Source organism: Simochromis diagramma, unplaced genomic scaffold (genome assembly GCF_900408965.1).
Source record: "Simochromis diagramma unplaced genomic scaffold, fSimDia1.1 OVJJ01000205.1, whole genome shotgun sequence".
NCBI lineage: Eukaryota > Metazoa > Chordata > Actinopteri > Cichliformes > Cichlidae > Simochromis > Simochromis diagramma.
Genome location: NW_024386782.1, coordinates 10,151,665 through 10,167,326, shown reverse-complemented (window position 1 = coordinate 10,167,326; position 15,662 = coordinate 10,151,665). Strand labels below are relative to the sequence as shown.

Sequence of the window (15,662 nt, the reverse complement as noted above, 5' to 3'; positions counted from 1 at the left end):
AGATGCAAAGAAAAAGTCTTGTAATTATTATTTTTTTCCTCAAACCACAATTTCATGTCTTCAACAGGATATGTTTGCAGTTGCCGTGTCTCTTATCACTGGAAGGATAGTCTACATTTCTGACCAGGCTGCCTCCATCCTCAACTGTAAGAGAGATGTGTTCAGAAACACCAAGTTTGTGGAGTTTCTTACACCGCAGGATGTCAGCGTCTTTTACAGCTTCACGACGCCTTATCACCTGCCCTCCTGGAGCATGTGCACTGGAGCAGGTATGGTGACGACACAGATCTCTGAAGTAATTGTTCTTATGGACCACCAGAAGGGATTTCAACGTTAATATAAGGACAGATTTCCAATACAATATTTTCAAGAACAGTTACAGTATAGCAAAAGAAAAGCCAAATAAGTACAAATATGGGTTTATCCAAGAGGGCTTAGCTTTTGAGCGTTTAAGTTAAATACAGACAAGTAATAAGAGGATGATGTCAGACCATCCATTACAAGTACCAGAACTATATAAAGACTTCACAGAAATGGAAAAACATTTGAGAGTCTATAATGAAGAGGCTTAGAGGTACTTTAATAAGTTTATGTTCAACGGATTCAAGTTATGCATTTAAAACCGCTGATGTTTACCCCTTTTCACTCAGCTATATGGAACAGATCGAGCTGTCTCAGTCGTTAAAGCATAATCTGGAAATTATAATGGGTTGCCAAATGGGGAAGCTTTTAAAAGTCCACAAAAGAACAAAACATGCAAATGTCCAAGACACAGTTTGAAATCGGATAATGAATACCCTTCATTTAATTTTCCCAGAGAGACTCTGTGTAACGGATAATGGCCAGCTTCACCAGTCAGTGTGGTGCCTTAAATCTTGTTTACGCACAAAGACCCTTGTAGAGGTCCTGCATTTAAATCCCAGATGAGCCCTGTGTGTGGGGAATAGCTCAGAAGGGTGGTGGTAAATATGGTGCTTGTAACACAAAGTGCTCAATAAGACTAAATATACTCCATAAATCATTTACTCTTTCTCCCAATTAGGCCTGGAATTATTTTGGCTGGTGTACCATGTATGTTTAAATTCATTTAAAGTAAGTGCAGGGCTGGGCTTCCAAAGGATGTTTATTGATGGAATTAATCAACCATTGGACACCTACAGGAGACCAGACTCTCACCACCATTTGGCTGGATCGTGTTGCTTTTGAATTAAAACGTTTCTCTTCCCATTTCAGAGTCGTCCCCGCCTGACTGCATGCAGGAGAAGTCCTTTTTCTGTCGTATCAGGTGGGTGGGTGCTGGGTCAAATGCAGTGTCGGGCCATCTGCTGCTCGTACCTGCTCTTAGTTCATATTCATACTTTCTATCCAGGCTAGATGCTTTTTCAATGAGTTTGTGACATCATATGCGTAAAAACCTGTAAACAGCTGCTTTTTCCAGGCCAGCGTTAAAGACCATTTACATATTAACAACACACTTAGCATTTGTTAGGATGTTCCACAGACTTCTATAGCATTCTTTAAATCTTTTATTTTAAAGAATTCTTTTATTTAACTGTATTTTGGAGTATTGGTCTGATTTATGGGGTCACATCAGAGATCTAAAACCTTAAACAGAACAGCTATTTAAAGTTGTGCACACAAACATTCACTCCTATTTACTGATGGGTGGAAAATGACCACAGAGCGCCCCCATGTGTTCAGATTCTAAAATCCAAAAGCGATTAAACTAGAGGGTATTTGTGCATACTTGACTCATGTACCCAGTCTCATCTTTGTTTTGCTCACTTTACCTCTTCTGCCTAATATCCAGCGGTGGTAAGGAGTGTGGGGGTGACCTGCAGTACTATCCATTCCGCATGACGCCTTACCTGATGAAGGTCCAGGACACAGTGCACACTGAAGACCAGTTCTGCTGCCTCCTTCTGGCTGAGAGGGTCCACTCTGGCTATGATGGTAAAAATATTGAATATGAATATGTTTCTCCTAATTTGGCTTCTCTTTACCGGCTCCCTATTAAATCCAGAGCTGAATTTAAATTTCTTCTCCTCCTATAAAAGGTCTCGAGATATCAGAGTCATATCTTAAAAGCCCTATTAGTACAATAATATCCTAATGGAGCACTTTGCTATCAAACTGCAGGCTTACTTGTGGTTCCTACAGTTTCTGAAAGTAGAATGGGAGGCCGAGCCTTCAGCTTTCAGACTCCTGTCCTGTGGAAGTGACTCCCAGCCAGCGTTTAGAAGACTAACACCCTCTCTAATTTTAAGATTAGACTTAAAACTTCCCTTTTTCTTGAAGATTGTTGGGGTTTTCTCTCTGACACCGTAAGGTCTTCATCATACAATTTTAAAAAGTGTGTTAAGAAGACTGTCGTTGTGTTTTGGTGCTATAGAAATTAAAGTGAACTGTATCTGTATATTTTTTTTATCCTTAAGCACCCAGAATTCCAACAGACAAGCAGATCTTCACCACCACTCACTCTCCAAGCTGTGTGTTCCAGGATGTGGATGAGAGGTAAGCCAAGAATGCTTTTACTGCTGAATTTAAACTAAGTGATCTCTGAAAAAGGTGCAAACATTTGGTGCTGTTGGCTGCTAACACTGCACTTTGTTTCAGGGCAGTACCTCTTCTTGGGTACCTCCCACAGGACCTGATTGGCACCCCAGTCCTCTGCCACCTGCATCCCAGTGACCGCCCGATCATGCTGGCTATTCACAGAAAGAGTGAGCCCACACAAAATTGACAGAAGAAACATCAACATCCAGTGTAAGCAGGGGAAATCAGCGCCTGTCTCAATCTGTTTGTTTTTCCTCTGCAGTCCTCCAGTGCGCAGGCCAACCGTTTGACCACTCGTCCATCAGGTTCTGTGCAAGAAATGGAGAGTACATCATCTTAGACACCAGCTGGTCCAGTTTTGTCAATCCTTGGAGCCGCAAGGTCTCCTTTGTTATTGGGAGACACAAAGTCCGCATGTAAGTATTTATTACCTAAACAAGTTGATACATACATTTAAATCGATATTAGATTAATATTTGACCACGGCATATGTGACATTATAGAAACAAGTTCTTAATTGGATGACAAAGCTGCTTCACGTAAGATGTGCTTGTTTACCAGGGGCCCCGTGAATGAAGACATTTTTATGGGCCCAGTCTCAGGCGTCAGAGAGGTGAAGACCATGGACTCTGACGTCCAGGAGATTACTGAGCAGATCCATCGGCTCCTGCTACAGGTGAGGAAAAAAACAAAACTAATATAAATTTTATAAGCTGAAAGGAAAAAAATTCAGTTGGAAGGTGAGAGAAAGAGCAACATTGCAAGACCCTACACAGACTAAGGATTGATCGAGGGAAGGAGATTAACAGTTACTGTTATTGCAGGTGCAATGTCCTCTCTGTCCCTGGAAATAATCTCTTCATTTGTTCCTGTTTAATCTTTTTCTTTTGTCTTGTTTTTTATGTAACCAGCCTGTTCATAACAGTGGGTCCAGTGGCTATGGTAGTCTGCACAGCAACGACCACTTTCTTGAAATAGGCTCCTCTAACGAGAGCCTGTCGTACAACAAGATGCATCAAGAGGAAGAGGACATGAGGGGCAAAGCCAGACCTGTGAGTAAACCCACAAACATGCATTATTTCTTAAACGCTGCATGCACTGCATTTACTGTTTGACATTTTAGTTTAGCATCCGAGTTTGAGTTCAGCAGCCTTGAAAACAAGGCACGTGTGCATGCATGTCGCAGATCACAGTCCAAATACATGCATGTTAGGTTCACTGGAAAGTCTTACCCTGCATGTAAGGGATATGAAGCTCTCGAGTTGTATAGAAAAAAAGCACTGTATGTGTGACGAGGTAAATGTGGCTTGTAGTCTAAAGAGCACTGAGTAGTGAGTCATGCTCGCTTTCTCTTTATGGACGTCTGATTATTCAACAGTTGGCAGTGAAACTATTCAGAATCTTGAACCTCAAGTTGCTGCTAACCACTAAGTAAATTATTCACTTGATTATATGGCGAAGAAGTGACTAAGGAAGGGAATTAGGTCACTGTTACAGCTCACTGCAGTGAATCCTTACCCATGTGGTCATGCTAGAATTGGTTGAGATGGCAACAGCACTTTTGCCTCTGGATTATGAAACAAATTTAGCCAAGATTAATATGAATTTAGTCTTAATATTCTTGTATTATTATTTGTTTGTCTATTACCAGCGAACTTTTCAAGAAATCTGCAAGGGAATTCATCTTCAGAAGAGAGAAGAGCAGCAGACGGCAAAGCCAGACAACAAAAAAAGCAATGCCAGTAAGTCCAGTGAATAATTATCTGCATATTTGCTAGGTTGCAGAGCTAATTTTTTGAAAATTGTTCAGTCGCTGATACAATGAGGTGATTTCATATTAATCTTAGACACTAATGCCTAATTTGTCTGCTACAGAGTCTGTACAGAAGAAGAGCCAAGCCGTGGTGCGACCCAAAGACTCGGCTGCTCCTGTTAACTGGAAGGAGGCGGGATCACCTATGGAGGAGAGCAGAGCCTCTTTCCAGGAGGACCTGGCCTTCAATGATCAGACTGTATACTCCTACCAGCAGATCAGCTGCCTGGACAGTGTTATCAGGTACAGAGATGACTCATTAGAAGAAAATGCCAGCCATTAGCATTGCTCATCCCATGTAGAGGGACTTTATATGTTCCTGTAATACGTAATGGATACAAAGAAAGTTCAACAAGTTCTCTGTATCATATTTTTCTCTATTACTGTCCAAATTCATGTTTTTACCAGGGAGGAATTGGAAAGAATTGTTACTATAAAATTCAACCTTTACAGAGTTCCTAAAGTTCTTGATTGTCTTTGACTTTTACAATCAGGTATTATCAGCATAAATACTAATTTTGTGATTGAAAAATCCCTGTAGGTACTTGGAGAGCTGTAATGTTCCCATCACCATGAAAAGGAAATGCCAGTCTCTCTCTAACACCACGTCCTCAAACTCTGATGAGGACAAACAGAAGGGATCCAGCAGCATGCAGGTGTCTAATGGTATGTGGCACTGCTTCAGATCATCTAAAATAAGAATAACACAAACCTCTTACCTTTTTTTTTTTATCATGCAAAGTTACAGCCTTCTAAGGCTTTCAGACTCTTCCCTTTAAACTTCTCTATCAGACTCTTCTACAATACCACTTCCTTGTCAGTAGTTCCTGTTCTCTGTTCTCTTTGGCAGAATCATCCTTGTTGAAGGATCAGTCTGGTCTCTCTGCTTTGGACGATCAAGATAAAAAGTCCACTGACGCAGCCACAGCGGTAGTGGGCACTTCGCGGCCCCTACCTGTACCAAACAAACCAGAAAGTGTGGTGTCCATAACCAGCCAGTGTAGCTACAGTAGCACCATAGTGCATGTTGGGGACAAGAAACCTCAACCCGAGTCAGGTACAGTGACGTGAAAAAGTACTGACCTCCAACCAGATTCCCTCTATTGTTGCATATTTAATATACTGGAACTCTACAGGTATCTGATTATTAAGACAAAAAAATGTTGTTCGATGTGAATCGCACACTCTTCAGCTTATTTCTGTTTAAAGAGCACTACAGAGTACTGAAAAATCACTGATTTGGAGTGATATTGGCGACTGTAACGGATGCAACAGATTGTTTTTGTTTTTTTAAAACCTATTACTGTGGATATTTTAGTGCTTTTTACTTCATGTATGCAAAAAATCCTTTTCTGCCTCTTGGAGATCTGAAACGTCTCAGTGTGGAAAAATATTCAATAATAGAAGAAATCAGAGGAAAATGGCTTCTCACAGCACTGTAAATGCAGCCTGTATGTGTACGTGCTGATTTATGTGTGTCTGTGTGTTTGTGATGCTGTAGTTTATCAGCAAAACCTTCAATACAGGAAAAAAAAAAACAATGGCAAATTTTCAGTTCAAGTTCCAGTATGTATGAAGTGTGTTTGTGTCCTATTTGAAATAACTGCAAAGGTTTATGATGGGGGGGACAAAGACACATGCACACACACTATGGCAGTTTAACACACTAGACTGCCATAAATATACTCAGTTACAGAGAGTTTAGACAGAGCCAGTCAGTAGGAAAAACTGCAAAAAGCTAAAACGGCTCGATTGTCTGCACCAAAGCCCAGTATGAATTAAATAAGCATTATTTTAAACTGAAACCATGCAAAGCTACTCTGCAGTTCAAAAATGTAACATAATAATCCACCTTTAGTTCAGAATAACAAAACCAACAGTTATGTCTATAGCTTCTGTTCTCTGAAGGAGAGGACTGAGGTACAACACGTGTAGTATAGGATATCGCACCCCATACTATGTGCTGTACTGAGTGAATCGACTGAAAATGAACTGAGCTATTTATGCAAAAATGCAGCAAAACTCTCACTGATTGTGCACCGCTTCATCTTAATACCTCAGCCCAATTTCTCTATATTCATTGGCTGTAACTGTTGTACTTCACTGCAATGTCTTAACTGTGCAGTTGCTTTACAGACTGTTGGCTTTGAACGTGGTTCCCAATTTGTGTGAGCCTTTCTTTCAGTGTGTCATTATATGTTCCAGTGTAGGCTACTGCATTGTTTTCTCTATGTTGCTTTTCTCTTTGTCGCTTTTAATAATAAAATGTTGTGTTGCATTAAAAACCCCACCTTCTGTTGCTTTACAGCTTATTAAAGTTATTCTCTTGCTGTCATTCATGCAGAGATCATAGAGGACGTACCGGGCGCAGGGGAAGTGGCCGAATCCAGCCAGAACCTTGCAGCTCCTCCGTGTGCATTTTCACCTCCCAGTCAGGAGAGAGAGTGCTACAAGAAGCTGGGCTTGACCAAGCAGGTTTTGGCAGCACATACGCAGAAGGAGGAGCAGGCCTTTCTGTGCCACTTCAGAGAGCTTCGCAAACTCTCCCCCCTCGAAGCAAACTGCTCCGAGTACCTGGAGCGTCAGAAAGAACAGATCGGCAGCGATGGTACAACTAAACACCAACCCCATACTGACACAGGAAGGATAATTCTGGCTCACTGCAATTTACGTCCATGTCTATTTATAACCTGTTTAATCTCTATTTATAATTTATGACTCATTCCATTGATTAAACATCTTCGGAGATGGTGACACAGCTTTAAAAAAAGACTAGAAATAGAGTAACAGACACAAACTAACTTTGAAATCAATCCCAAAGCTAGAGGAGTTTTATTTTGAAGAAAAAAAAGTAAGTGACAAAAAAATATTATGGGGAATATTCTCTACAGTTTACTGACTGGCTCCCTGTTTCAACCTTAATCTGTTATATTTCCACAAGCTATGACTGCACAGTATATTTGTTTCGGTGCAGCAAGGATGTTTTTATGTGGTTTAGATCACCTGCTTCCAACTTTTATGATATTTACAACAATATTTTTTACTCTCTCCTATCCTATTATTCATAGGAGGAATCTGTGAATTGTCCACTCGGACAATGCGTGAGGAAAATTTTCATGAAAACTTTAAATAAAATATTTTTTTTCATTTCCTTGATCGTCTAGTTGCACCTGCTGTTCGACCCAAACAGGGTGGAGCGTTTGCAGAGCCAACCACACGGAGAAGCACGCGGAATAAGAAGACCAAATCAAAGAGGGCTAAACAGGTCGAGTCCTCCGACAGCACAGCGTCCCATCAAGGACCACAGCTGCAGCGGCCTTCTTTTCCAAACTACAGCCTTAACCAGACATCTTGGTCTCCCTCTGAGGCAACGCAGTCGGCTTTTCCCATGGCCTACCCTACCGTGATGCCAGGCTACCCTCTCCAGGTTTACCCCAGAGCTGAGTCCATAGGTCCACGGACAGATACCACTACACAAAACTTTAGGGACAGCCAGGGTGCTCAAACCACTCCTGGTCCCTCATCCATCCATTCTGCTCCCTACACCTCCCCCATGGTCACCCCCATTGTGGCTCTAGTACTCCCTAACTACCTGTACCCTGTAATGGGCCCTGGTCCTCCACCACAGCAGCCAGTGTACCAAGCACAGACTGGGGTCTTCCCCACCCAAACATTGCCTTTTGCTCAGGCTGCCTTTCCATTCCCACCTTCCTTCAGCGGTCAGACTCAGTTCAACGTTCAGACCAATTTCACTCCTCCTCAAGCAGCAGGCAGCTCAACTCCATCATTCTGCTTCCCACCATCCTTGGAAATCCCTAAGCCTTTTGTCGAAGGACAGTCTCGGTCCTCAACGCCACAGTCTGGAGGAGCTGAAGGCCAGGCCTCCCCTCGCTTATTCCAGTCACGCTGCAGCTCACCCCTTAACCTGCTGGAGCTGGAACTGAACGTGGACAGGCAGGACGGCGCGATGCTCCCCTCTGGAGGACGAGGAAATACTGCAGCTGAGAGGGAGCAAATAGCAAGTGCCAGCCAGCCTAAGGAGAGGGAACTGAATCAGGTAAACAAGGAAATACAACTTCCCTTTGTCCTGTTTTTTTTTTTTTTTTCCCACCTGGATCCTTCTTAATCTGTCAGCAGCCCACAGTGATAATGAATTTTAACGTCGTGGGCTCCCTTTATAGGCTGTGGCATGTTCCCCCATAAAGTTCACTATATATCCATCTCAGTTTGTGGGCTTTAATGGCGTTATGACAGTGATTTTATCCAAAATTATTTCCACTAAATAACTTCTGTTTTGCTATTGTAAAAACTCCTCCGATTAAATGTGGCCCAGGGTGTGTTAATCATGTTATTATTCCTTACACCCTTTAGCCATCTCTCAGTCTCCTTGGTCCTCCAGGACCGTTGTATTTCGGGGGTACAGCCTGTTTCTGTGAGCGTTTGTCTTGGGATAAAGTGTGCTCTAGGCTGAGTGCTTTCAGCAACGAGGTAGGCGAATCATCGTAAAACCTCCGCACTTTTCAAATCCCATTTCTTCCCGATTCCATGTCAACTGTTACAGTTACTGTTTTCCTTTTCATGACTTATGAGTATTATTATTGCTTGTTCAGTAGACGCTGATTTTTAGCTGAAGCATGACAATGAAAACCGCCTAAGAAGCATAATAAAACCTGGAGGCACGTGCCCTCTTGAGGAAGTTAATTGCAGGATAGTATTCTGTATATGCACCTTTGGAATAATCCAGTTTTAATAATTGGTTATAAAATGAGAACTGATCTTTTATTTAACTGACCATTACAAACACCAAAACATGAACAATTTAAGTTTTCTCTGTTTTTCAATCAACACAGCCATTAAGTATTTGTTGTGCTAGAAGGAAAATAACCCAAAATGTTATGTTTAACTGGTCAGAAATGCTCTGGCAGAAGAAACTTCAAATGTTTTTGGTAGCTGTGGGTTGAAGAGCATATTTTTCTGCCAAATTTTGGACTTCTCTTCCTCAGCTTAGCCAGATTCACAAGATGTCTGAAGTGAAGCGCTCTCTTGAGTTCATTTAACTGTGTCTCTGGGGTCTGACTGGATACTGGACAGATTTTCCTCTATTTGTAGTTATTCTGCAGTGGGTTTATTTCCAGGCCCAGAAAAACTCAAATCATGATCTTTTTTCTACCGTACAGTGCACATAGCGTGTATGTTCTCCCCAAGCAATTCAACCTAACTTTCCTCAGTTCAAAAAAAGCATTATAGAGTGTCATATTGACAAGTTGAGGCACACGGTAAGATCAGCTTCCTCTGGCGTCCTGCTGCAGATCCCATCCTTCATCTCTCACCTTTTTAAATAAGTCAATTCAATTCAATTTTATTTACACAGCGCCAAATCACAACAACAGTCGCCCTACAATAATACATACAGAGAAAAACCCAACAATCATATGACGCCCTGTGAGCAAGCTCTTTGGCGACAGTGGGAAGGAAAAACTCCCTTTTAACAGGAAGAAACCTCCGCAGGACCGGGCTCAGGGAGGGGCGGGCATCTGCTGCAACCGGTTGGGGTGAGAGAAGGAAGACAGGATAGAAGACATGCTGTGGAAGAGAGACAGAGATTAATAACAAGTGTGATTCAATGCAGAGGTCAAGTTCTCTCTTCACACATGCCAACAGTGTGGTTTGACTTACTGGATTGGATATCTCCAGTAGGGTTTTTAAAGCCTGTAGCCCATGGGTCTACTATACTGTGGGTGTTTGAACTATGTGCTTCATATTACTGAAGACGATACACTAATTTGTGTGTTAGTCCTTTAAAAAAAATGCATTTTTCAGAATTGTTACTTTGATGAAGATCAGACCACACTTAAACTGATGCAGCTACTTCTAAATGGTTCACCTTTGTATTTTTTCCATTGCACATACACTGATTTTAGCATGACCTCCACAGCTGTGGGAACCTGATTCACAATTAAACATGTGGAAGGGGGTATTGTCGTTTGTATTGTACCGAGATGATATAATGAAGAAAGGAAAAGTGGTTTGCAGCCATCTTCTGTATTTTGCAAATGCTTTTCTAATTATAATATACATATTGCATTCATGAATTATTGACTTCTCTCACTTTAAATTAGCTGGAAAAGGATCAGGATCATGTATCTAATTTAAACCAACTACACTGGTCTCCTTGGTCCTTGTGAACCAAGGAGTGTTTGCTGAGAATGACAGTTTTTTATGATTAAGCAGAAACATGCTCCCAGGTGAGTCTTTAAAATCTGAGGCAGGATGCAAAACGGCAAGAGAAACGGCGTCTGCGAGTGTAATGAATGCTTCAGTGTGAGGACCTGAATCCTGCTCCTCTGATGTGGCGTTCCTTCAATATTTGTTTTTGCAGACAAGCTCGCAATGTGACGCTAACAACAGCGATGCCAACTCTTCATCCAGTGACATGCTGAACATTATCCTCCAAGAGGACTCCTTTTCGGGCACCGGCTCAGCCACCTCAGGGTCCATGGGCTACAGAACGTCAGCCAGCGGCACTTCGAATAGTGGGACGTCTGAGGGCAGGACGTCAGCCAGCGGAGTCTCAGGTAGTCCTACAGTTATAACCACGTGTTTTAACTTGTGATTGCTATATAGATTTGAAGTTTTTGTCCAAGTTTTTTTTTTTTTTTTTTTTTTAACAGAGCAAGCGATTTTTAACATTTCTAAACGTAGTAGCATTCTTTAGAAAGCATAAATTATTTCTGTTTGCACACAATAACAGAATTATTTCAAAAGAAAGACAAAAATTACCAGAGTTAGTATTATTAGCCCACCTGAAAAACTGACCTTTTATTGATCCATAATGTAAACAACAGCTGTGGAATGATGTGCTTTAACTTCTTACTTTGCAAAGCTAATAAAATCAAGTTAAAAACTGAGGGTTTTCTTTCAATTTACACACAGTATAAAAACTTCAGCGAGGGTTCGAGTTGTCACTTGAGAAAGCATCCTGCTAAAAAAAAATTAAATCAGTTTAGACTTGAGAAAAAGAACCGCTGATGTTTAAAGAGCAGGAGATGGAAATGCTGTGATGACTTTGTATAGCCAAGTGTCAAGAACTGAACTGGGAAATCTCATCATTAAAGAGAACCACACAGTACAGAGTGAGTGTGGTAGAGGTAGGAAGTGAAAGGTTTCCAAAACTCTGCAAAATTAACATTTAGCCTGTGTAAAATAAGCATTGTCCCCTCAATGATAAATGTCGTGTTATTAGGTAGGCCAATGCAAAGCTTTTAAAACTACATAATTTGTCATATGATCATTAACTTACTTGGCCTCTAACAATACTCTGCTCTTTGGCTCTTCTCAGAAAGCACCAACAGTAGCAAATACTTTGGCAGTGTGGACTCATCGCTGCACAGCCAGAAGGTCAAAGGTCATATGAGCGGCAGAGATGGAAGACGCAGCAGAATGGAGCAGAGCGACCATATCACAAAGTATGTACTGCAGGACCCGCTGTGGCTGCTCATGGCTAACACAGATGAGAAGGTCATGATGACCTATCAGCTGGCCTCGCGGTGAGTGGGAGAATGGGGCTCAGCCAGTGAGGAGTAGGATAAATGACCCTGTAGACACTGTGGTGCGGTAGTTATTCACCATCTGTTTGTAATGGAAGGTTCCTCAGTAATGCACTAGTGATAAGGCTGTGTGCGTGTGCAGGAAACTTGGTGTGGGATGCCTGAAGGCAACAGCTTGCTAAAAGACTGTTTAACATGTTTAACCGAGTCCCCACCATTGGAAAGCGTATGCGCAGTTTTAACCCACCCTGTAAAACTGCTTTACATTCATCACTAGCTAGCTTTGATCTCAGGTGAACCACTGGCTGAATAGATGTTTAACTACACATTTAATCCCATTTAATATAAAAAGAAGTGCAATGTCAACAGTGAGACTCCTTTTTTTCCTGCACGATGAAGAAATGATGCTGTCGTATGATGATGCTGTCTGGTGGTGGTCAGAGGGCCCGGTGGCGCCAGTGTCTGGCAGCCTCGCCTCAGTGTGCCCCAGGGCAGCTGTGGCTACAGTGTAGCTTGCCATCACCAGTGTGTGAATGACTGAATGTAGTGTAAAGCGCTTTGGGGTCCTTAGGGACTAAGTAAAGCGCTATACAAATACAGGCCATTTACCATTTAAATGCAAGAAATCTGTCAGCACAAATAAATAAATGTGTTAAATTACAGAAAAGGCCCACTGCCCAGAAAATATTCAATATAAATTCTGGCATCCTTATTCTAATAGGATTAGATTAGTGCTAGTCTACAAGGCTTCTACTGGGATGCTGACTGACTACCACATCTTCCAGAGAAAGAAGATGCGATACTTTCAATGCACCCTTTTCAGGCAGCATCACTTGATATACTCAGACTCTTTATGCATCTACCACACACTCCCTTAACTGTGATAGCAAATGTTCATCTTCCTGTTGTGTTGCATCATCTCTGTGTAAGAGGGAGCACGGAAACTTTTTGTGTTCAGTGTTTGTAAATGTGGAGGAAAAGAGAAACTGCAATCTGTAATCATGACACAGAAGCTCCAACCCTGACGGTTGTAGTAAGACTTTTGACCACTAGATGGAATCCTCACAACAAAAGAGATCTGCTGTGTTGGGTGTGAGGAGCCTGACAGCGAAACTTTGTTCGAACATAAAAGTAATAAATTATCCAAAAGTGCAACATAAGCATGCAAATCAAAGCTTCCAGTGTTGTTTATCTGAGCATTTGTCACATGTGTGAGCTGAATCGTGACCGTGTCTGTGCGTTTCAATGTGTCTGCAGTGATATTGAAAAGGTGCTGAGAGAAGACAAAGAGAAACTGAGGCTGCTGCAGAAGAGCCAACCGCGCTTCTCTGAAGAGCAGAAGAAGGAGCTGATCGAGGTTCACCCCTGGATCAAGAAGGGAGGTTTACCCAAAGCCATAGATATCAAGGTAGAATTGAATACCCCTTCCAGTTCAGATATCCACTGTTAATGTAAACATAATGCCTCATTTACACCTGAACATGTTTTTTCCAGATGTGCTCCTGGTGTGATGACGCCTTAGAGGCAGCGACGGCGGTACAGGATCAGCCGTACCAAGACCTCGATGAATCTGAGACCGCCGGGATATCCTGCCACGGCTCTCCTTCGGCCTCCGACTGTCAAACACAGACGGCGGCACAATAAGCTTCTCAAAGTGTCCAGAGTGACTTTGTTAGCCACTGGCTTACAGCCTTTGAAGAGGGACCAGTTTTAAATGTGCTCTTACTGTTTCTCTCTTGCTGTTCTGTGAGTTCTTCTTGTGTAGGTGCCAGCAAGAAAACTGGATAAAACAGTCCAGATTTTTGTAGAATGTGAACATGTGTAGTAGATTCATTACATTATATTTTAATCTACTTTTTAATTGTTCACTATGTTGTTGCTTGAGGAATTGCTGGTCTCTAAGACTGCGCCTGTTTGTTGCGTCATCCCTTTTGTAGCATGTTGCCACGTGCGGCTCTTAATGGTTTTTATATAGACTTGATTACCAGATGCTGAGCCCAATAAAGGGAAAGAGAAAGTGTGCTCGCATGCCAGGCACCACCACAGAGGTCAAACAAACATCAGTCAGCTGGGGGCTGCTCTCGGTGGCTCTGTGGTGTTTGATGAATTCAGTATTTCGTGGCGTTTCCCCGAGTTGCAACGGCACTTCTGTCATTCATACACATCAGACACCAAATGAGCACAAGTGCACTTTGCAGTTTAGTATTTATAGTTGAAAGAAATCTGATACTAAGGTAACTTTTTGAATCTTAAATTGTATATTTCTTCTTTATCCAACCCACAAAGTGGGTTGGATAAAGAAGAACATAAATGAGACTCCTGTGGGTCTGATATTCATTCTGCTGATGCCTGTATTCAATTGGGGGATCTCAGCTGTTAAACATAGAGGGGAAAGATGTCCAATGTAGTACAAGCATTGCTGATCAAGTGATGGAGTTGATTTAAGTTTGCACTGAGTTGGGGGTGGGGATGTGAGGCACATATGCTACACTGATTCACATAATGTCATACTTTTAAAAAAAATCTCATTTCAAAATTTTTACACTTCTGTCATTTGGTGACATGTTACTAAAAGCAGCTCTAGATTTTTATTTTTTTTTCATTCAGCAGATTTCCTTTCATCTGTTTCTGATGAAATGCAGCATTTTTGTTTTTCAGCTGTGACACTCACTTTAAAGATTTCTTTTTCTTTTTTTTTTTTTTTTTTTTTAAATGTATTTCAAAGCTTGTGTTGGTGTTTGCAACACTCTCTGATTCTAGGCATATGTATAGGCTATATTTTTACATAAAATAACTGATAACTGTTTCTCTATAAATGAGTCAATGTGTTTTTAAGTTATAGTATTAAAAAAAAAAGTTTAAAAAGCAAACTGGACCAAAAGAATTAATATTATTTATTATAAGATCTATTTTGAAAATGTGAATTACATAATCAACACTAGGAAAGCCGCTCATCACAAACTGAAAAGTACCGAGCTGCATGTTTAGGGTGGGTGGTTATTGTAAAGAGATTATTGTGGTTTTCCCCAGTTTTGAAGTGTGCTGCATGACACTCGACGTGGTCTGATGTTGCAATCATAAACAAGGAGAGGAACATCCTGAACAGACTGAAGCTCGTTACTGTTCAGAACAAACACTTCAGGCTGACTTTAGGGTAATTTCACTGTTATAAAGCAGCTTGGACGTCAGGTGGCTGAAGAGTTTTTTCACTTTGAAGCCCACGCTGTTGTTTGAGTCTCTTTGGGAACTTGAACATTTTTGTTCAAGTTTTTTTTTGGGGGGGGGGGTGGTCTTCAAACAGACACTGACATACACATTTTTATTTTTGTTTTTCTTATTTTTTAAAGGAAATGATTCCACTATGTTTGCTAACTTTTCTCAAAATAAAATGTTGCATAACTTAAAGCAAAGTGTGTCGTGCACCTTCTTTGCCAGTCCAACAACGACGAATAAGGAAGAGACGGGATGATTTCTGCAGACTGGGGGAAAAAAAAAAAAAAAAAGACTGTTCCGACATCTTAAACTTAGCTTGTTAGTTTTTCTCAACAGTGTCTGCAGAGCCCTAAATGCAGTTTAATTACAATTCTGTTAATCTTAGTGCCCCAAATCCCTGGATGAATATATGGATAGCAAAGTAACCTGATATATTTACTTGAATAAAGTACAGTTTTATTTTGGATACAAATGTTTTGTCTTGTACTTCATATGATTTATCTGCAAAATAAGTAAGGCTTTAATATAATTCT

At 41.2% G+C, this 15,662-nt stretch overlaps 1 protein-coding gene across 5 annotated transcripts in view; it reads left to right on the top strand.

The window, feature by feature from the left end:
- per2 (period circadian clock 2) overlaps positions 1-15,321 on the top strand; it is a 33,465-nt gene extending 18,144 nt beyond the window's left edge. For 2 of the 5 annotated variants that reach the window (XM_040021697.1, XM_040021698.1), the window contains exons 6-24: positions 68-269; positions 1,234-1,285; positions 1,811-1,953; positions 2,436-2,514; positions 2,617-2,723; positions 2,819-2,972; positions 3,118-3,232; positions 3,468-3,608; positions 4,208-4,298; positions 4,432-4,612; positions 4,911-5,035; positions 5,220-5,426; positions 6,714-6,977; positions 7,534-8,426; positions 8,741-8,857; positions 10,749-10,944; positions 11,709-11,916; positions 13,174-13,324; positions 13,411-15,321. In XM_040021697.1, the coding sequence (XP_039877631.1) occupies positions 68-269; positions 1,234-1,285; positions 1,811-1,953; positions 2,436-2,514; positions 2,617-2,723; positions 2,819-2,972; positions 3,118-3,232; positions 3,468-3,608; positions 4,208-4,298; positions 4,432-4,612; positions 4,911-5,035; positions 5,220-5,426; positions 6,714-6,977; positions 7,534-8,426; positions 8,741-8,857; positions 10,749-10,944; positions 11,709-11,916; positions 13,174-13,324; positions 13,411-13,560 (3,576 nt within the window). In that variant the 3' untranslated portion in view covers positions 13,561-15,321. The remainder of the gene's footprint in view (positions 1-67; positions 270-1,233; positions 1,286-1,810; positions 1,954-2,435; positions 2,515-2,616; positions 2,724-2,818; positions 2,973-3,117; positions 3,233-3,467; positions 3,609-4,207; positions 4,299-4,431; positions 4,613-4,910; positions 5,036-5,219; positions 5,427-6,713; positions 6,978-7,533; positions 8,427-8,740; positions 8,858-10,748; positions 10,945-11,708; positions 11,917-13,173; positions 13,325-13,410) is intronic. The other 3 variants (XM_040021699.1, XM_040021701.1, XM_040021700.1) reach the window with 3 other exon arrangements.
- Positions 15,322-15,662: the final 341 nt, after the last annotated feature.